General features: G+C 41.8%; 1 protein-coding gene across 3 annotated transcripts in view; it reads right to left on the reverse strand.

The window, feature by feature from the left end:
- Positions 1-17,340, reverse strand: part of rhobtb2a (Rho related BTB domain containing 2a) — a 47,173-nt gene extending 29,833 nt beyond the window's left edge. For 2 of the 3 annotated variants that reach the window (XM_056246873.1, XM_056246875.1), the window contains exons 1-6: positions 17,210-17,340; positions 8,135-8,336; positions 7,842-7,945; positions 7,289-7,474; positions 3,429-4,381; positions 1,997-2,115 (exon numbers count right to left, since the gene is read on the reverse strand). In XM_056246873.1, coding sequence (XP_056102848.1) covers positions 1,997-2,115; positions 3,429-4,381; positions 7,289-7,474; positions 7,842-7,945; positions 8,135-8,336; positions 17,210-17,274 — 1,629 coding nt within the window. In that variant the 5' untranslated portion in view covers positions 17,275-17,340. Of the gene's footprint in view, positions 1-1,996; positions 2,116-3,428; positions 4,382-7,288; positions 7,475-7,841; positions 7,946-8,134; positions 8,337-16,070; positions 16,133-17,209 lie in introns of those variants that run through there. The other variant, XM_056246874.1, reaches the window with a different exon arrangement.
- Positions 17,341-21,405: the final 4,065 nt, after the last annotated feature.

Below are 21,405 nucleotides of genomic sequence, written 5' to 3' on the forward strand. Positions count from 1 at the left end.
CTTACTTGGGTACAATCAAGTAGGGGCTGTTGAACCCTGACTTCATATCGGCAGGAGGGACCGGCTCCATTGTGATTTCTACCCGTAAGACAGGAGCATCCTTGTCCAGCACGGAAGTGAACTGAATGCCCCTGAACTTGTGGGGACGCCAGGCGAACTGAATCACATAGCCAAGTCTGATGGTCCAAATGAGCCAGGTCCCCAGGGACTGTACAAGTGGGGTCAGAGGGACCACAGACGTAGCGAGGTGGAGTGCAGGGACCCGACCCGGAAGGTCTTACCTGGCTCCAGAGTTGAGCAGGGTGTGTGTGAGAAGGCATTGCGTCCTTGAACCGCACACCGCTGGCCGTTGTCGATAAGAGAGGGGGATGAGAGTGGCAAGGCATAGCGTTGCACACTGTCATCCGTGCCCTCTCACGCTTTGTCGACATCTCGCACCCCTACAAGGTTTAGCCAGGGGGCACTTCTGGACCACCAAAGTGGAGATCGTCTGGCCGAGGCCCTGCGCTGTGACTTGATCATGGTCAGTCATCATGCTTAGTTCCTGCATCAACCCTGGCTCAGAACTCAAGCTCTTTTGCTTTGGCTTAGTAGACTTGCAGGGTGCCATCACATGCAGGGCGGAGGTGGCCTGACCAGCAGCATTATAAGCCCCAGCGGCAGGTGTGGCTGTTGTCCCACAGGTGCTGGACGGGAGCTGTGGATGACCCCAACAGGTGGCAACACATTGCGGGTATGCACCGTAACTGCACACTCCACCTAGGGAATCCCCATGGAACTGCCCCACCATCAAGGGCAGCGAGAGAGGAAGAACTTTTTACGCAGATTTTGCCATCTTTGGCACTCCCTATTGGCACCAATATTCTTCCATACTGCCAAAGTTCTTCATGTACATTCGGGAAGAAAGGCTCCCCCCCATTTAGTTTACTCTAAGGTGATTGGGCTCTCAGGCGAGATCCCAATTCGTCAGTTCAGTTCTTATGTAACGTCGAACGTGACTGACTGAAAGGGAACAAATAAACGTTCCTCAAAAGCCATTTTGTATCATATTTGATACATTTTAACATGATTTTTCTAAAAAAGAATATATGGATATTCAAGTAAACTTAAGTTGATTTAGTCCAGTAAGTATTCATCTTAAAATATTACTAACAATATAAGTTATTCATAAGTTTACTTTATACAAATCATTGGAGATCTCACAGCAAAAAGACACGTGAACCACAAGTTTATTATACTAGTATTATACTAAAAGGCCTTACTTGATAAAAAAGTAAATTAATCGGACAATGACAATGTAGTAAACTGTGTAGTGTGTACAACAGATTTTTCAGCAATATTTTACGGTTACTTTTTTCGATAGTCCACTTTAGACATTCTACTAACTATAAGTAACTTTGCAGCTACATGTCAACTAACTCTCATTAGAGTAGCAATAGACTGGTAGGTTATGGTTAGGTGTTGGGGTTCGGGTTAGTAGAATAAGTTGACTTGTAGTTGCCAAGTTACTTATAGTCAGTAGAATGTCTGTTGGGGGAGCATCAAAATAAAGAGTTATCAGATATTAAGCAGACAGTCTACTAATACTCTAGTTGACATGTAGCTGCAAAGTTACTTATAGTTTGTAGAATGTCTAAAGGGGACTATCAAAATAAAGTTCTTCCAATTTTGATAATGTTGATCACTTAGAGGCCTTGGAGATTTTTGTATCAAATATGATTCAGTAGGCTTCATAGGGTTAAAACTAGATCTATCCAAATGTTGAGAAATAATCTGTTTGTCCATCAAAAAAAATTTATTCAAAAGTATATCCATCTGATCTTTCCGATTTTCAAATGCATAAAAATTCCAGATGTTCATCAGATTCCTATCAAGAACTACACTGGGTCATGTTAGACAAATTATGAAGTTTTACATGACGTGTCCATTCAAATACAGACCACAAACAGTAGTTCAGTTTTACCACTGGTACTGGATATATGCGAATGCACGTTACCTCTTTTGTACAACTCTCCACAAATGGTCCACCAAACATGGCTGACATCCAATCACAGCTTGAGATGAGCAGTGGTTTATGGGCCATAATGGTGCCATCATCCAATCTGAACACCACATCTGTAGCACAGGACAGAAGACCTTCTGTAGCTTTTCAAATCACTATTATAATGGCATATCATTTCTATATCATAAAAAGATCCTTCAATCTCAAATTCGACCAATAGGATTTTGGACCATATCATCTTGATAACTTAACAGTGGCTCAATATTACATTCCACTAAAACTCAATCATAGTGCTAGAGTCAAGTATAAATAAATAGAATTGTTTCTCAGTGTTTATGATAAAAGCTTGGTCAGCATTACAAGACAGCTTGATGTCCTCCAAACCCCGAGAGTGCTGAAAAACACAATATGTCCACACCGGTTCTCACTACCAGAAGAGCACTGATTATAAAAACCGAAAGCCAGCTGACAAAATATGGGGTCTTGTTTTTCTCTATGGGGGTGAAAAATTAAGCTGAAGTAGAGGGGAAAATAGCTTGAAGGGATATTCTGCTTGAGCCCATCTGACAAATTTGCTTTGGTTATATGAAAAAATGCTGTTCGACCTTCCGCTAGGATGGACACTGTACACACCCAATGTGTGCAGATACCAAAAATGCAGAAGTTTGCTTTTTAATATACAGCTGACAGTTTTATTCTACATGACACAGGAAGGTTGGGGTGACAAATAAGGACATTTGCATGAAACAGGAGAAGGAATAGCAAAACTAAACTAATTCTATGCACAGTTAGTGTAACTGACAAATATAAGAATGCTAATGACACAAACAGATTTTTAGGACTGGGTGATATATTGAATATTCATTACATAATTGTGATCATTTAGCTGGTGATATAAAAATCAAGCACTTAATAAATGCGATAATTTTAATGCACCATTAGGTTTCCTAAAGTATTATTTGTGAATCAGTTCAAACTGTCTGTTTAATAACTAACTTTAAAACCCTGAATCAACTATTTGATTGTGTTACTCAAAATCTCTCAAGGAAATTTGTGAATTCATGTGGCATTTTTCAAATACAGAAGGTTTTAGGGAAAATATATGTACAGTTGGTAAATATTTCAGTTTGTTGTCATATTGGCACATATAAAGGATAATTATGAAATTCCATTTTTTTATATTATTAAAAAACACTATCAAGAAAAACACTGTGAAAATTGTAGAGCAATTACAATTGTAATTGTGTAACTGCCTTGAAATGTACTTTTAAGTTCATGTAAAAAAAAAAAAAAAAAAGAATGGCAAACTAAATAAGCGCCCTAGTCCATCTTATTAACAACATTTTTGCTTTTTGGATGACTAGACAATTTTGCTGGCCCATCCCTAATAACTGCCAAGCATACATACAGTTCACATGCCTCTCACCAGAGAAGGTCCCTTTGGCCAGACATTCTTTCACTCGATTTGTGCGTCTCACGTGAAAGGCCTTGGTGATCTCCTGATTCATGAAGGCCTCATCGTTCAGGATGTTTGCCACCATCATACGCAGGTCAAACACTTCCAGCAGCTCCGCGATGTGAGCCACCTGCATTAGCTCTTTCTCACGTTCATCTAGTTTACCTGTGTAAAGGTACCGCAACACGGATCGGAAGGGACCGGGTTGCATTGAAGGGTCCATGTGCACAACAGTCATTTTTCTAGGGTTGAAGGTGACGGGGTCATCCACCAATTCTTCTTGGATGCTAATGAAAGCACGACTCAAGGCAGGGAACAGACGACCACGGCGATCTCCGTCGCCTTTTAGAGTTCCATCACTGGTGCAAGAACGCAAGTTTGCTCTATCTCCGTCGTCGCTACTTTCACAAACGTCAAAACTAGCTGCGCGCATCAGCAAATCCCGGCCAGAAAGTGGTGGTCCTCTGGGTCGTTCTCGCTCCCGTTCGGTCCCCTCAGAAACACGTGGTTCGGTCAAGAAGAGATCGTAGAACTTGGACGAGGATGTGGCAAGGTAAATGCGATGGGCGAAGATCCTCTGCCGTTCCTGGAGGACTAAGATGACGTCAGCGCACAGCGGGTCCTCCAGAAGGCGGCTAGGGTGCTCTTCTATGTTACTGGGAGGGGCGGGAACGGTGATAATGGGTGGGGGAGGTTTAGGGGGAAGGAAGGGAGCTTGGAGGAGTGGCCTTTGAACATTTCGTAAATGAGACTTCCAGAACTGCAGATGACGGCGGGAAATGAGGGCTGCACGGATGGCGTTGTCGAAAACGTCCTTAACCCCGAACTGAGCAACTATGCTGGTCTCATAATACGGGACACCTAGTTCTTTAGCCACCTCACGGCCTTTCTCTGGCGCCAATATCTCATTGGATTTAATGGGTCTGAAACAAAAAAAAAGCAATGTGTCATCATACTAAAGGACTAGCACTCTCCAAAATGAAAATTCTGTCACCATTTACCACCCTCGTGTCATTCCAAACCTGTGAGAAAACCAAAAGACTTACTCTTTACTGTACAATGAAAGTGAATGGGCATAGGTAAAGGGTGTTCAAGAAATGCTCCTGGAGGGTCAACGTCCTGCAGATTTTATCTCCAACACACCTGCATGAAAGTTTCTAGTAGCTCTGTCCAAAAGCTCAAAAATGCTGCCTCTGCAGGCAGCATACATAGGTAAGAAGGCAACTAGGCACATCTGAATGCAATGATCGTGTCACATCCTGTTTACAGCCATATTACCCTGTAGCCAAAGACTGGTTGCCCACTGAAGCTAAGCAGGGGTTGAGCCTGGTCAGTACCTGGATGGGAGACCTCCTGGGAAAACCAGGTTGCTGCTGGAAGAGGTGTTAGTGAGGCCAGTAGGGGATGCTCACCCAGTGGTCTGTGTGGGTCCTAACGCCCCAGTATAGTGATGGGGACACTATACTGTAACAAGCACCTGAGACGTTAAACCGAGGTCCTGACTCTCTGTGGTCATTAAAAATCAGTTCCTGAGGTACCTTCATGCGCCAATGCCGCTGCCTGCAAAGTCATTGCCAGATAGGGCAGTGAGGCTATACGTCATCTCCCATAAGCTTTTAGACGTAGCCAGCTTAGACAGCTGACTTGTTTTCTCACTGCCCTATCAGGCAATGACTTTGCAGGCAGCGGTTGAATTGGCGTATGAAGGTATCTCAAGAAACTGATTTCAGACAGACTTCTGAGGCAGCATAATAGTTTAATGATCTACAGCAGATAAAGAGAAATAGAGAGAGCTTTAGTGATAATTAAGCAAATAATTACTACAATACAACATTTCTTGCTAGAAATGACATCAAAATTGGTAAAAGTTGGTGAAAAAAGAACATTTACTCAGAAACTGACCACCAACTGCAACTTTCAGACGTCATATTTATTTGTTGCTCAACTGTCACGGAATGGAACACACAGGATTGTGGGATATCAAAGGCAGTGAATGATACATCAATGCTGCCTTTGAAAATCAATCAGGTGAAGGTACAGGATGTGGCACGATCACTGGATTTGGACGTGCCTGGTTGCCTTCCAACCTTTGTATCCTGCCCACAGAGGCAGCATTTTTCAGCTTTCGGACACAGCCAGTGAGTCTGAAGATCTTGATTAGCTGGTTCAGGTGTGTTTAATAATAGTTGGAGCTGAACTCTGCATGAAAGTGGCCCCTTCAGGAGCAGTATTGGACACCCCTGGCAGCCGAGCTTCAAATATTACAAGATAGCACCATTAAAGTACCTTCAAATTATTCCATACATCTCATACACAATATTATGAAGTTATTCAATAGTGTTGCATTAGGAACAGATTGCAATTTAAGTAATTATTCACTGAAAACTTCCCCTTAACCACTGCTCTCAAATTTTCACGTTCATTTGAATATACAGCAATGAGTCAAGACGCATCGACACAAGTTCAGAACAAAATGAGAGTGCGTATACGATGACAGAATTGTACTGTTTGTAGTGACCAACTTATTTAAAATATTGTTACAGAAATGGTAGTCTGTAGAATTGATAGGGACATAGGTTTACAACTGTGGGGGGGAGGGGGGTTACAACCACTGTCTATGGTTTAATTTATAATTAAACCATAGACAGTAAAAGAAATGGACAGAGCGACCCCATTGATTTCAACGGAGAAGACTTGAAGCCCGATTATTGCACTTCATGTCTGATGTCTGAGCGACTGCGCAGGCTCAAACTGAGCGTGACGACAGTCTGGCAGTTGAAAATCTTCTAGTAGCTGTGCCAAGATAAATCTGAAATCACCTAATTCCTCAAAAACGTTGTTGAAATATTTTGTCCCATTGCTTTTATAGACTCTCTATTTATGGGCTTCTACCTTGACTTTGTGCCTCCATGTCCTCCCGATTGCCTCATAGACAGTTAAAGATTGCCTGCGAGCTTCTCCTCCTGTCTATACGGTCTCTATTGTGCGACAGAAAGTCCCGTGGTTATGACGCAATCTTTAGCCTATTTAAAAAAAAAACGGCTTCTACGGGGCTATAACGTAAGATACAAAGTAATGTAACATTTTATATACATTGTCGTGTTTCTTTAGAAATTAATAATGGACAAATGAAGTCTTTGGACGCCTCAGATGTAAAGTTATTCGCTGTCAAAGTGACGCCAAAATGAATGAGAGTCAATGTTATGCTAACAGCAGGTGATGGTCTGCTACAATGGCGGCTCCCGCGAGGCTTCAACTTCCGGCTGATGGATTACCCCCTTGAATTAAACACACCCAAAGTCCCTTTCAAGGAAAGTCTGTTCACTCGGCGGCCATATTTGCAACACTTCTGGGCAGCTATTTCGGGCATCCAAGATCTATCTATTGGAATGGGGGAATCCTGAAATCTCAAAAACTGCTTGCCGATCTCACAATTAAATAACATATTTCAAATCAGCAACAAAATCGTACCTGAATGTTGTTTCTAATGCTCAAATATCACTAAAAAAGCTTATTTTTCAGACTACACGAGCCAATGTGCATGTGCAGTCCTAAGCGCACGTCTCAGGTTTTCTATGGGCAGTGACGCAATGACTTTACCAATTGGCGATTGGCTCATTTATTTAGAAGTTTGGGACATATTCCGCCATATTGTGTGTTGCAGTTTCTCCCATTCATAAGTAATAAGAGTGAACCGTCTTTGTATATCTATAGATTTTGACACAGCTGAGCCAGCTATTCAAGGTCTTCAGGATCGCAAGAAACTTTCAGGAAGGTGTGTTGGAGCTAAACTCTGCGCAGGTGCAGCATTGACGGCTACCAATAGTTACCTGGCCAGTGGGCGGCGAGCTCTGTTCACTGCCTCCAAGTCAGCGTACCGCAGGTCTAGCTGGCAGCCCACTAGGATAACAGGAGCTCTGGGACAGAAATGCTTGATCTCAGGGTACCACATTGTCCTCACATGGTGGAGGGAGTTTGGGTTTGCAATGGAGAAACACAACACCACCACATCAGACCTGTTAGCAAATCAGAGACAACTCATTAACTTATACAGCTTCAAATTGTTTAGGTAGCTGGGTAACCTTTTTCGGGTCACCTTTGACCTCAGTATACTATAAGCTTATCAGTGAGAGCAAAGTTTAATCTGATACAGTTCTGTAGAATGTGACAATTTCACATGTTTGTGGTAAAACACTGATGTAAAGAGCTTGAAAACAGCTTTTATAATTTTCTTTTTTATATTCCACATAGTCTGTTTGTCCAGTATTCTTGCAAAATATGTATAACATCCAAATAAAGGCAACGATAAAAAATATCCCTAATGATTTATAAATGAGTATACTTCATTTAGTATGAAGTAGAGAGATAATGATCCAAGTTCACCTGCCATACGCAAATCTGCGGTCCTTGTGATGGTCACCAAAAGTGTCCCAGAGACGCAAGGACACACTGACATCATCCACCACATCCCTGGACCTTTCTAGAACCTGGCCGGGAAGACACATCTATCACATGCATGGAGATTTACCCGAGAAACTGCGTACAGTACATTTAAAAAAACAAATATTAGATCATTTATAGATTACAGTGGCATCCATCACATGTTTTTCCATCAATATTCCTTTTATATACCTTTCTTTGAATGAGTGAGAATATGAAATTAGGGCATTCCTCACCTCCTGGCAGACTCTGTACTGATCTATTGCCCAGACGGTGGGCACATGAGTGGCAAGTAGCTGGTACTGTGTTAGCGTCGCATTGCAGGCCCGGGCACAGATTAGCCGGGTCTTTCCAACTGCGTTGTCCCCGACCACCACACACTTGATAGTCTCGACATTTGGTCTCTCATAGTCCATGTCAGAATCCATAAAATGGTGTCTTTCACATACAAAAAAAATATAATGTAATATGACTTACAATCTGTTAAATATTTATTTTTGTGCAAAAACAAAAAAGTTGCCAAATTGCCATGATATTTCTTTGCCTGAAATTACCACAGATGAACAAACAGATGTGAATATTGGTTGATCATTGTATTACTGTGGCATGCATTTTTTCCAAAACCAACCAAAACAGGAATACAAAGATTACATTTCTAAGAACTTAGTATGCATTTTAGGGTATGTTTCCACAACAATGGTGTACTCAAAACGTTTTCGTGAACAGATGACAACGTTGTCAAAATGATCCCCGTCCACACAGATCCAAGAAACTTACTAAAAACGCTGTATTATTCTGCCAGGCCAGTAGTTGGCGATGTCACTTTGTAAAGAAACACTACATGCTATAGACTGAACATGTGATACGCATGCGCAAGACATCACCGTTTTCACAAATTCACGTTTTTGTAGTTGTTTACACGGAGACAATAACAGAATCGGTTTCAAAAATTAGCTTTTTCATGCCCACAAAACGCCGTAGTCGTGTAAATGAATGGCCAAAATGCAAAAAACGTTTCTGTTTTTAGTTGAAAACAGTGTTGTGTAAACCGCCCCTTAGTTTTTTTACAATCACTAGGACCAATTTCTCAATACTTAGGTCACAACAGCAGTTGTGGGCTTAACTGTGGATCATTAATCATTGCTTTGGCACAAAATGCATTCAATAACTATATCTTTAAATTATTTTCACACTTAGACACAAACACCGCCAAAACTCTAAATGCCTACAGGTCAATCTGCATGTTTACATACTCTTTTCAAAACTGTTAAACTTAAGTTTAAAACAATAACATAATACAAAACTGCATAAGACTCCACTGCTACATTTCTACAGTAATACCATATTGAAAAACATTCTGAATCTAAAAATGACACAGTATCAAAACAGTTAGATGTAGCTGAACACATACACATTTCATTACACCATACAAATTAATTAAATAAATGCATTTATTTCCATTCAACAAGATGGAAACTGATAGAAAAACAATAGGCTTAAAAGATTCCGTATCCAACTCTGCTATTAGTTTTAATGATTGGGATCTCCTCGGGATCGTCAAATATAAATCCACAATCCACAAATATCCTACACAATCAGGTCAAAATAAACGATTAGAAGTGTTGTGGAAAATAATAATATATAAATAATGGAAAAACAGTCCATTTGTTTCTGAGTTAAGCAACACTGGTTGTGTGATGTGTATTTGATTCACCAAAAATAACTGGTTCATAAGAGTCAAATGACTCAGGAGACAGGAAGTGAAGCTAACACTGGATTCGGACACACCTTGATGCCTTCCTCGAAAGCATCCTCCGAAAGGCTGGATTTTTAGGCTTTCGGACAAATCCAAGATCTTCAGGATGAATAGAAAGCTACAGACAGATGAGTTTGATCAGGGTTGGAGCTAAACTCTGCAGGAAAGTGGAACTCGAGGGCCAGAGTTGAGAAGCCCTGGCCTACACGGTCTTCATAATCCTCTTCTGTACCGATGCCAATGTTATCTAATTTGGCTTCAGAGTATCTTAAAGCAGGGGTACTGAGAGCTCCTGGTAGGGGTACAGTAGCCGTGTTTCCACTGTCGGGCCAAAAGCGAGCATTCAGGGGCTCCAGGGCTTCCAGGGGCTTGATCGTGCTTCGTCATGGTCCAAAGTGGGCCAAGAGGTGCTTGAGGAGTGGTCATGAACAGAGGCGAAGTTTGAGAGTCAACAACAATGCTCGTCGTTTAAAAGGTTTTCATATCAGGCTAACAGCTAACCTCAACATTAAAGACATTTTAAACAATTTTCAGCTTAAAACTCACTTTCAGACACCAGCAAGTGTGTGAAATAACTTCCGATTGCGATCCGATGGGGATTCTGATAACAGTATGAGGCAGAATATATTTATGCAGTGCTAAAAAGCTTATCTATTGTATAAATATGCATGCTATAAATACATATATGATTATAGAAAATACCTGAGACTGTTTGAAGAATTTAGACAAAGCATATAATATTCAAAGTCTGCGGCTACTGGCCCCATCTGGCGCGCTGTTAACACTGGCTCGCACTGGCCCGCACTGGCCCGACAGTGGAAAGGCAGCTATTGGTCCCTTGAGTGGGCTTCATTTCAGTCCCTAACTGGCCCTAACAGCCCCAGTCCTTAACCCTAACCCTAACTCCCATGCAAATTAACTAAACACTTGCAGCAACACAAATAAGTATACCTGTAGGTGTTAAAAACCATTAATTCTACAAAAAACTATCACATGACATGAGTTTGGGGGTTAAGGGTGTGTAACATCAAAAGAAACTGTAATTTAATTAAAAAGCACCAGACCTCATTCGTTTTCATTATATTTTTCAAAAATTTACATTTTGTTTTTCACAGAATAAAAAAAGTCATTCAGATTTGTAAATAATGACAGGAGATTCACTTTTGAGTGGACTTTTCAGTCAGTGGGCGGAGTTAGTGTAAATAGCCTCTGCCAACAAAGTGGACTATTTCTAAGTCGCAGTGAGTGAAATGATATTTAATTAAGCTCAAAGCTGTTACCAAGGCTAGATATAAACTAGAGGTAAAAAAAAAAAAAAAAGTTGATGGGGTTACCAGCTGGGTAACCATGAAAACAGAGGAACAGATGCTAATGATAAAATGCAGCTGGAGTGAGTTGTTGCCTTTCTTTCTTCTGTCAAACATAAAATATGATAGTTTGAGAAGGTTTTATATATACATTACACACACAATGGAAGTCAATGGAAACCAAAACTCTAAAACTCTTTGGTTATCAACATGTGCAGTGCTGGGGGATTTAAAACCACTTTCTTCCACTGTTTAATTCTGATTAAACAAAAATAAATGACACATTGCATAATATTAATAATAAAAGTTATTTAGATTAAGATTAAAGATAGAAAACCTTTTAATATAGCCTATCTTATATCGGAGTGTCTATTTACACTAAGGCGGGCTTTGTTGGCAGAGGCTATTTACACCAACTCCGCCCACTGACGTCTCATTGGGCCAGACACAATTACGGAAGACACTGGATTGTCAACAGTAGCAATATGCTGGTCCCAATTCACCTACTTATACGCCCGAAAAGTATGTACTCTATTTGTGAAGAAATAAACTTGAGTGTGTAGCAAAAGAGTAGACAAGCTTTGGGACATACTATATCACGTCATACAATTGCATCTTTAACGGTTGCTCTCGGTCGCTTCCTGTCACAGTAAACTGGCCTGTCAATCATCTTGTCACAGTTAAATTCCTCCGCATTTCATTTAAATTTAAAAAAAATTAAAAAGCACGTTGATCAGCAGTCGCGGGTCTTTCATGCGGAGACTCTCCTCATATTAATGCATAATAATGATGCATTTAAAAGTTAATGGCCAAACTGATCTTTATAAAGGTCCACATTGTCATTGCAGATGAAATATAACACGGATAACATTAAATAAATAAATTGATTAGTCACTCAAACCTTTATCTAAACCTATCACCGTCGGTCGCGCATATTGTCGTGGTTTCAGTCTTTTGGGGAAATGACTTCTCAGAGATCTTTGATGCCAGAAATATTAGACTTTATTCACAAACAAAGCCGAGCAACTTCTGCAGAAAGGTCGCTCCGGTTCAGTGGCTAGCTTCTCAATATATACCTTCATCCCTTCCAAAAATGGTAATACATTCTATAGATGTCACAGTGTCTGGTTATGTTCCTGGTGTCCACTAGAGGTCCTCGTTCTCACGGTGTCATTCACATTATGAACTACATTCCCCACGATCCTTTGTCTCATCATTGCACTCAGCTGTTCCTTATCACTGATCATTGCACTCAGCCTATTCCCCATCATCATGATTGTCTTGTTCTGTGTATATATACCCTGCTTGTTTAGTGTTTGTTACGGAGTCCTTGTATTATGTTACACCACTTCCGAGTTCTGTGTTCTTGCCTGTTTCTTGTGTTTTGGATTGCTTATATGGATTTTGACCCTTGCCTGGACTGTTGTGAGTACGGATTACCCCATTAAAATACTGCGATTGGATCTAACCCCTGTTTCCCGTGTGTGTGTCGTGACAGAAGGACTCCGTCACAACTAGATCCAGCAGTATGTTTTGCAACATCTCTTCCCCAGCCACCGAGCGGGAGAGAAGGGAGTTGTTTAAGGGGACCCGGTTGGTAAAGTTCCGCGGGACCCGTGGAGGTCGTCATAGAGGAGGAGATAGAGAGATGTTTCACCTCCCGTCTGCCCAGCGAGAGACCGTTCACGTCCCGTCTGCCCAGCGAGAGACTGTTCACGTCCCGTCTGCCCAGCGAGAGACTGTTCACGCCCCGTCTGCCCAGCGAGAGACTGTTCACGCCCCGTCTGCCCAGCGAGAGACTGTTCACGCCCCGTCTGCCCAGCGAGAGACTGTTCACGTCCCGTCTGCCCAGCGAGAGACTGTTCACGTCACGTCTGCCCAGTCAGAGACTGTTCACGTCACGTCTGCCCAGCGAGAGACTGTTCACGTCACGTCTGCCCAGCGAGAGACTGTTCACGTCCCGTCTGCCCAGCGAGAGACTGTTCACGTCCCGTCTGCCCAGCGAGAGACTGTTCACGTCACGTCTGCCCAGCCAGAGACTGTTCACGTCACGTCTGCCCAGCCAGAGACTGTTCACGTCACGTCTGCCCAGCCAGGGATTGATCAGGATATGCCCATTTGTGTGGCCGCCAAGGCTATGATGGATTACCTAGAGCGTCTGGCTCGGATCCTGGACATGCCAGGGTCTGCCGTTCCAGGATCGGAGCCTGTTCTTGAGCCGGTGTCTGTTCCCGAGCCGGTGTCTGTTCCCGAGCCGGTGTCTGCTCCCGAGCCGGTGTCTGCTGCTGCTCCCGAGCCGGTGCCTGCTGCTGCTCCCGAGCCGGTGCCTGCTGCTGCTCCCGAGCCGGTGCCTGCTGCTGCTCCCGAGCCGGTGCCTGCTGCAGTTCTTGAGCCGGTGCCTGCTGCAGTTCTTGAGCCGGTGCCTGCTGCAGTTCTTGAGCCGGTGCCTGCTGCAGTTCTTGAGCCGGTGCCTGCTGCAGTTCCTGAGCCGGTGTCCCCGCCACGGCCGCCCGAAGGGTCTTCGCCGCCCTGGCCGCCCGAGGGGTCTTCGCCGGCCTGGCCGCCCGAAGGGTCTTCGCCGCCCTGGCCGCCCGAGGGGTCTTCACCGCCCTGGCCGCCCGAAGGGTCTTCACCGCCCTGGCCGCCCGAGGGGTCTTCACCGCCCTGGCCGCCCGAGGGGTCTTCACCGCCCTGGCCGCCCGAGAGGTCTTCACCGCCCTGGCCGCCCGAAGGGTCTTCACCGCCCTGGCCGCCCGAGGGGTCTTCACCGCCCTGGCCGCCCGAGGGGTCTTCACCGCCCTGGCCGCCCGAGGGGTCTTCACCGCCCTGGCCGCCCGAAGGGTCTTCACCGCCCTGGCCGCCCGAGGGATCGTCACCGCCCTGGCCGCCCGAAGGGTCTTCACCGACCTGGCCGCCCGAGGGATCGTCTCCCCCCTGGCCGCCCGAGGGATCGTCTCCGCCCTGGCCGCCCGAGGGATCGTCTCCGCCCTGGCCGCCCGAGGGATCGTCTCCGCCCTGGCCGCCCGAGGGATCGTCTCCGCCCTGGCCGCCTGATAGACTGTCTGTCTTGCCTTGGCCGCCGGTTGAGCCATCACCTCCTGTTCTGGTTCCCCTTCATGGACCTGGCCCCCCATCCCTCCCCCTGATCCTCCACCGCTTCACCTCCCACCTGGACTCTTGTTTGTTTGTATGGTCTTGGAGCGTCTGGTAGCCGCTCCGTAGAGGGGAGGTTATGTCACAGTGTCTGGTTATGTTCCTGGTGTCCACTAGAGGTCCTCGTTCTCACGGTGTCATTCACATTATGAACTACATTCCCCACGATCCTTTGTCTCATCATTGCACTCAGCTGTTCCTTATCACTGATCATTGCACTCAGCCTATTCCCCATCATCATGATTGTCTTGTTCTGTGTATATATACCCTGCTTGTTTAGTGTTTGTTACGGAGTCCTTGTATTATGTTACACCACTTCCGAGTTCTGTGTTCTTGCCTGTTTCTTGTGTTTTGGATTGCTTATATGGATTTTGACCCTTGCCTGGACTGTTGTGAGTACGGATTACCACATTAAAATACTGCGATTGGATCTAACCCCTGTTTCCCGTGTGTGTGTCGTGACAATAGATATTTTGAGAAATACTTTGTACCATGTGACATACTGAAATAACACTCTCTGTTGTATCAGCATTCTGGTCTTTCAAGCTTCCAAAGTCAAACCCAAAGTCACGCACACACAGAGGAAATGAATAGTGTCCTAATATATAGCTAAATGACTTATTTTCTAAATATTAAATCTTCAACAATATCCGCCATGTTTTGTAGGTTTCTTTTTACTTTTTACTTGTATTTGTAGTTCCTCCTCCAAAACGCAATGGGTTGTGGGCAATATTAGCTGTTCTAGTGAGCACGGATCCACACTTCGAAAATCCACCGGAAATAGTAGACCATTCAGGGACTTTTACATACTCTTTTCAACATACTATGCTTTGGGACACACTTACTCTAATCTCACATACTATTTAAAATGGATAGTATGGACATTGGGATGCAGGGATAGTGTAGGTGTAGGCCAAGTTTTGACGCAAATGTTTGAATCCGCCTTTTGCCGAACTCGCTCTACTCACTTTTCTCATCACATATCAGATCGGAAAGGCATTATTTTCAATAAAAATTAAGAAAACATTCGCAAAGTGAAAATAAAGTGTCTAACGTTTGGTTAGGGTTAGGGAGGGCTTTGTTGTCGGCATCCATTTAATAATTCTAATAAATATAATCAATCATATACCTACATTATTATAGCACTGAGATACAAATAGTGTCCACTATTTATAAGTATAAATCTAACTACGAATTACACTTATTGCAAAGAAAATACTGCTACTGTAAAAAAAAATCACGATTTATCACTCCTTTTTATCTTTTGTCAAATCAACTTAGAAAATTAATGTGGTCCAGATAACATATTATTTTGAGTTTCTATTTATTAAACCAATCTCCTTTATTGTATTAACTCAAAATTTTAATTTCAATGAACTCAACATTTTAAGGCTACCAGGTAACTTACTTTTTTTAAGTTAAACTACCAATATGTTATTTTACAGTGATTAGTGCAAAGATCGCCATATTACATTGTACTTATTGTACTGATTCTACTACATATATCACACAGTACACAGAAAAGTGTAGAAAACGTAACACACATTGAATTAAACACGAAAGTACTCCATTATGTACTCCAAAATCTGATCCAGTAATCAGATCCAATAATACACATAACCTGTAAATGATCATCTTGGGAGATATAGCATAAAATCAATATGGATATATTAGTATATCATGTCATTACAGTTAATCATTCCATAACTCAGTGTTAACTGATGTCAATAGTTATCAAGTTACAATGATAGCCTACATAATCATGGCTGAAATATTGATTAGATCACAAGCGCATCAAAACCCCATATTCTTCTACACCATCGCAATGTAGCCTTAAGCAGGCACAAACATCCTCAGCTCTACGTCGCTCGGAAATAAAGCTTATAGGCTACATTCATGTAGAAGTATTCCACTGAATACAAATAATAAGTTATATAAGATGCAGTGCATTATTACCTCGTGTCTTGAAAATGGAGGTGGCTGGTATAGCAGCACAGTCTTTGGTTTCCAGGGAAACGGAATTAGTAGCCTACTCCTCCTCTACTGTACCACGAGCCACTCTTACTTAATGCAATTTTATTATAATCTAATGAACAAAGAATTGTTTACACAGCTAACGGCTATCTAAAAAACTATATGCATCATCGACAGCAGATCGTAGCCTAATATTGCATTAAAAAAAACGTAAAGTAGCTTGCAAAGCGCATGAGCGAGTAACGCGACTCCTTCTGCTATAGACATCTGCTATAAACACAACCTACACCAATGATCTGCTATAAACACAACCTACACCAATGATCTGCTATAAACACAACCTACACCAATGATCTGCTATAAACACAACCTACACCAATGAAAGAGCCTCTCAACGCCGTCCAATAGCCCGATCAAAACTATCCATCTCATTCAGAACTAAAGACCATAGGCTACATCTGCGTTACGCCTTTAAAGACAGTGTAACTTAATGCTTTAAGATACAGTAAACAAATAATTGTAAGCTTAACCTCATTCATTCATTCATTCATTCATTTAAGCTTTTTATTATAGCCTAGGTCTGTTATTATTATAAAGGCAATACATATGAAATCTTATTCAAATAACCTAGGCCTACTTAAAAAATAAAATAAAAATATATAAGTCATAATAATATTTATTTTTACAAATTAAAATAGTAGCCTATATATTTTACTTAATAGCTCAATTCCTTTTAAAGAGCAGGCTAGTGAACTTGACAAATACTGACAATAAATGGACATTTTTTGGACACTCGAATGATAGGCCATACTGAAGGATGATATTGTCTATCCCGTTTGCATTATTGCATTATTTCTGATAACTCGTTCTCACAACAATGATTTCGAGATGCATCGATTGGATATTATCCGCCGCATTTTCTGAATGAGTCTGTTCATTCACCGCCCCTTACTACAGGCTATATGTAGCCTATACAGCAGATGTCTTCTCGAGAAATGATACTTTAAGTGACCGGAGTTTTAATAATAACAGCGACTTAATATCTGCATGCACCAGTAAGTAGGCTAAATAGACTGAGACAAACACACACACACACACACACACGCTGCGGCTGCTCTTACCGCATCACAGGGAAGTGTTGCATCGGCTCGGCCGATATGGGGAAGCGACAGAAGAACAAATGCATCGGATGAGGATGGAAAGCTGGAACTAAACTTCATTTTCGGATCTAGAATAGACGGCTTAAAATCGCTGCCGCTGTTCTGACGATTCATGCTACCCATCGAGATTTGCTACTTACTGGTTATGCGCATGTGCAGACTCAGTTTTTTTTTTAACAAAAGGTAAATTTTCATGTGTTATAAAGTCATTTCCCTTTTAAAAATGCCAACTACCATATGAATATTTGTACGGTCAGTCAGCTGAACAAGAATAACTGAAAGTTTCAGTTACAAAGGTGTGCTTTAACAAGTCAAAGATGAATATTTGATGATAATTTTTACTTTTCACACCGTTTTAAAAATAAAAACAGTAGTTTACAGTATACAGTAGCTACTCATAACTTAGAATTGTGTTATAATTGTATTTCATTTAATATTAATCGACATTCTGTGATCGATTCGCGCTACGGTAGCATTTTTCGACAAGGCAGCACAAATCGTCAGAACACCGCCAATCAAAACGCGTTCGAGAGAAATTGCTCTATGCTTCTCCTCCTCAAACGCCATCAGATGAAACGTAGACTGACTTTTAGCTCAGGCTCGGCGGCGGGCAGCAGCGCTGGACAGACTCTAATGTTTCCTCAGTTACCGTACGAACTGTACAACACAGGCACAACAACACAACAGTACTGCACATTCACTGTAACACACACCGACTCCCTGTTCATTTGCTTTAGCAAGGGCTAAATGCAGTCTCTCTATCCTTTAGCAAGCTGACCCCTGGATAAAGAGGTAATGTTTGTGTTTCCTCTTGATTTTTTTCAAGATCAGAGTCCAAGGGCCTAATCTGGGTTTAAGAGTAGCCTAAGCACTACCTTTAAACCATACAGATTTGATATGTGTGGAGATTTTGAGCAAAATATATAGGCCCTATCACTATAGCAGACATTATTAATATTGGTTGTTTAATTGATAAACACATAACTCAAAACTAATAAAACATTAATTTCTGATAATCTCTGAGATTAGAGGCTGTCTGTGTCAATGCATATTTATAACATGACAAAAAGTCCCGATTTAAAGGGTTATTCAAGGTTAAACCTAAATTTAGTTCAATGTTGCTTTGTAACTTTTTCTTCAGAATGAAATTGATTTCAACGGAAAGCCGGAAATTAAATGACAAAATGTACTTACGTTATGCATTTATACAGTTCCACAGAAAATTGTGCTCTATTTTTAGTCAATTCGAGGATGTCATGCTGTCACATAATATGAGTTTTGGTTCTTTGAGTTTAGTTTCTTTACCTGTGTTTAGTCTTGGCTATGGTTTCTTAGTTGATTTATCAATCCCATTTATGCAAGTTTGGGGTCAGATTGATTTAAAAAAATAAATAAAATAATAATAAATTAATACTTTTATTCAACAAGGATGCATTAAATTGCTCAAAAGTAATAGTAAAAACATCTATAATGTTACAAAAATGTTGGTCTTCTGTGCATACAACATCGCCCTTTGGTTTCCCTTGGTCTCCCAATCCATCAGCTCTGCCATGGTCAGCGGTCCAGCGAGACACAACATGGATCTCCGTATCACAGTGGCCTCTTCCTCTGCCGAAATAATCAAAAGTCCAAGTTGTGGGGGCTTTGAACAAGTAGCAGTAGACCACCACGGAGGATTGTGGATCCATGTGGATTTCCAGTTCCGCCATGGTCCCTGACCATGACCCGTGGTCATCTCCTCCGCTGGCCTGTCCAGGGTCTTCTCCTCCTCCAGGTCCTCCGTGGTGGTCTACTGCTACTTCAAAGCCCCCCAACTTGGACTTTTGTTTATGTTCTCCATGTGATGCCTACTGGGGTGCTTACTTTATATGAACCCTTTCATGCATAGAGGTCAGTACAGTGGACAGCTTTTCAAAAAGCATTTGCATATGCATGTGTTTTGATGGCATAGTTGCACATCAACCTCTACAGCATCATCCTATACACTGCCACCAAGTGGCAAGCCGTTGTATATGTTTTTTTTCCCTCTAAACCAAGATGGCCGACGGATAGTCAGAAATGCCAAGTTGCTCCGGAATATGAATCTATCCCTTCTATAGGAGACTCTTGCAAAAAAATCTAAGGAGACATATCATTGTTAAATTTTCCAAGTATTGGAAAGATCATGTATCACTAGCTATTAGGGGTGTAACGGTTCACAAAATTCACGGTTCGGTTCGATACGATACAGTGGTGTCACGGTTCGGTACATTTTCGATACAGCAAAAAGAAAAAAATGCCAGAGAAATTTCCTATTTATTAAAAGAAAAAATATTTTTAAATAAGTTTGAGTTTTCCTACATCTTGAAACTTTCAGGTTTATAAATGGGGGTAATCTCTGAAGGATGAACAAATAATGTTTTGGTCATCACATTAAAAATAACATTTAAATATAGGTTTATATTTATATATATAATATTTAGATAATATTTGAGTTTTGAAGTGCTGGAAAAAGATGTGTGAAATACTTGAAAGCATTTCACTATTACAGCCAAACTTCCATGGTTACAGTGAGTGTTACTATATTAAATCCATGGTGAATGTTGCTGATCTGTGGACTTAAAGCCTATAACTAGATCATTCACGGCACAATGTTTCTCCTGGTTTCCACGTCAGCGAAGTTTGATCTAATAGAGATCTACGGTTAATAACGGAGACATTTGAATGCTTCTCACTAGATCTCGCAGCGATGTTATCACTTCAGTGGCGAATTCAAATGTTTTCTTCACTGGATCTCTTAGCGCTGTGTAGTAACAGTGTCGCTTGATCAAGATCGGCCCGCGCTGCACAGATGTTGCCCGAACTGATAAACGGTCCGTGAAGCACAATATAATGAGTAGCGCAGTTTCGTTCCGCTTTCATTATGTTTGCCATTTGACGTTGCGCAACGTTGTGGTGGTCGCGCCAGCGCGGATTTTGTCGGCAGGAAAAATGGTCCAAGGAATCATTCGGTTTGTAATGCGTACCGAACCGGAAGCCTCGCACCAAAACGGTTCAATACGAATACATATACCGTTACACCCCTACTAGCTATTTATCAGCTACAATTCATATTACTGTGACTGTCGTTGTTGAAAATACTTCATCTGCAGTAACAATGTAACAATGTAATTTTACAACTACATCAAAAAAGGAATGTGATTACGTTATGCACGTTACTTGTAATCAATTACTTGTTACATCAGAAAAGTAATCTGATTACGTAGCGCACGTTACCTTTAATGTGTTACTTAACTTTAGCGGGAGAAAGAGTTGGGAGAGGAGCGGTGAGTAAGTAGGTCAAGTGCAAAATGACAAACACCAGTGTCTTGTTGCAGTAATTGGTGTGGAGGGACTGATAAAAGCCACCGGGAAACGGGGAGTTGCAGAGAGAGACTGGTTTGAGGACTCGTGTGTATTGAGACTGATCACCCGCTGTGAATGGAGATACTGATTGCTTTGATCTAAAATGAACGTTTGTGGAAGCGCTTACAGCACATTTGTTTTTCTTTTTTGATTGAAAAGAATAATAACAGCACGAGTCCCAGTTAGATGACCCTGTCTTCTTCATTCCTTATTATGAACAATGCTACAGTAATCTGATTACATTATGCATGTTACTTGTAATGCTTTCCTCCCAACACTGGTCATTTCAGATGAGATTGAAAATACTTGAATGCTAGTCTGAGGTTTTCTCAGAGAGGAGAGCTATGGTGTAAATCCATTTTGAACAGAATCAGAATGATCAGCTAATAAGGGTAAATCGACATACTCTGGTAGAGGGAGTTTGAGTGTTTTCTACATAGTCTGAGTTGGGTTTCCACAGAGTTGTACCTTCACTGGTTGTAGAGATCTTTGATGGAATCACGTACTCATGTTCGGATGTCAAAAAAAAACTTGTATGAAGTTCTTCATCTGTTGGTCTTACAATTTTCATATATATTTTATAGTTCTCACATGATTTTTATATAATGTTATTCAGTGGTTTGTTAAATGCACACAGTATTGCTGTTATTACTGTATTATGTTTAATACAGTATCTCTTCAGTTAAATCCAAAAACGCATAAATCATGGGCTAATTTTCATATTTGGGTGAACTAACCCTAAGTGTACCTACTCATAACATTAACTCTCAACC

The sequence above is a fragment of the Rhinichthys klamathensis genome, unplaced genomic scaffold, assembly GCF_029890125.1.
Source record: "Rhinichthys klamathensis goyatoka isolate OS25496 unplaced genomic scaffold, OSU_Roscu_1.1 h1tg000040l_1, whole genome shotgun sequence".
Taxonomy (NCBI): domain Eukaryota; kingdom Metazoa; phylum Chordata; class Actinopteri; order Cypriniformes; family Leuciscidae; genus Rhinichthys; species Rhinichthys klamathensis.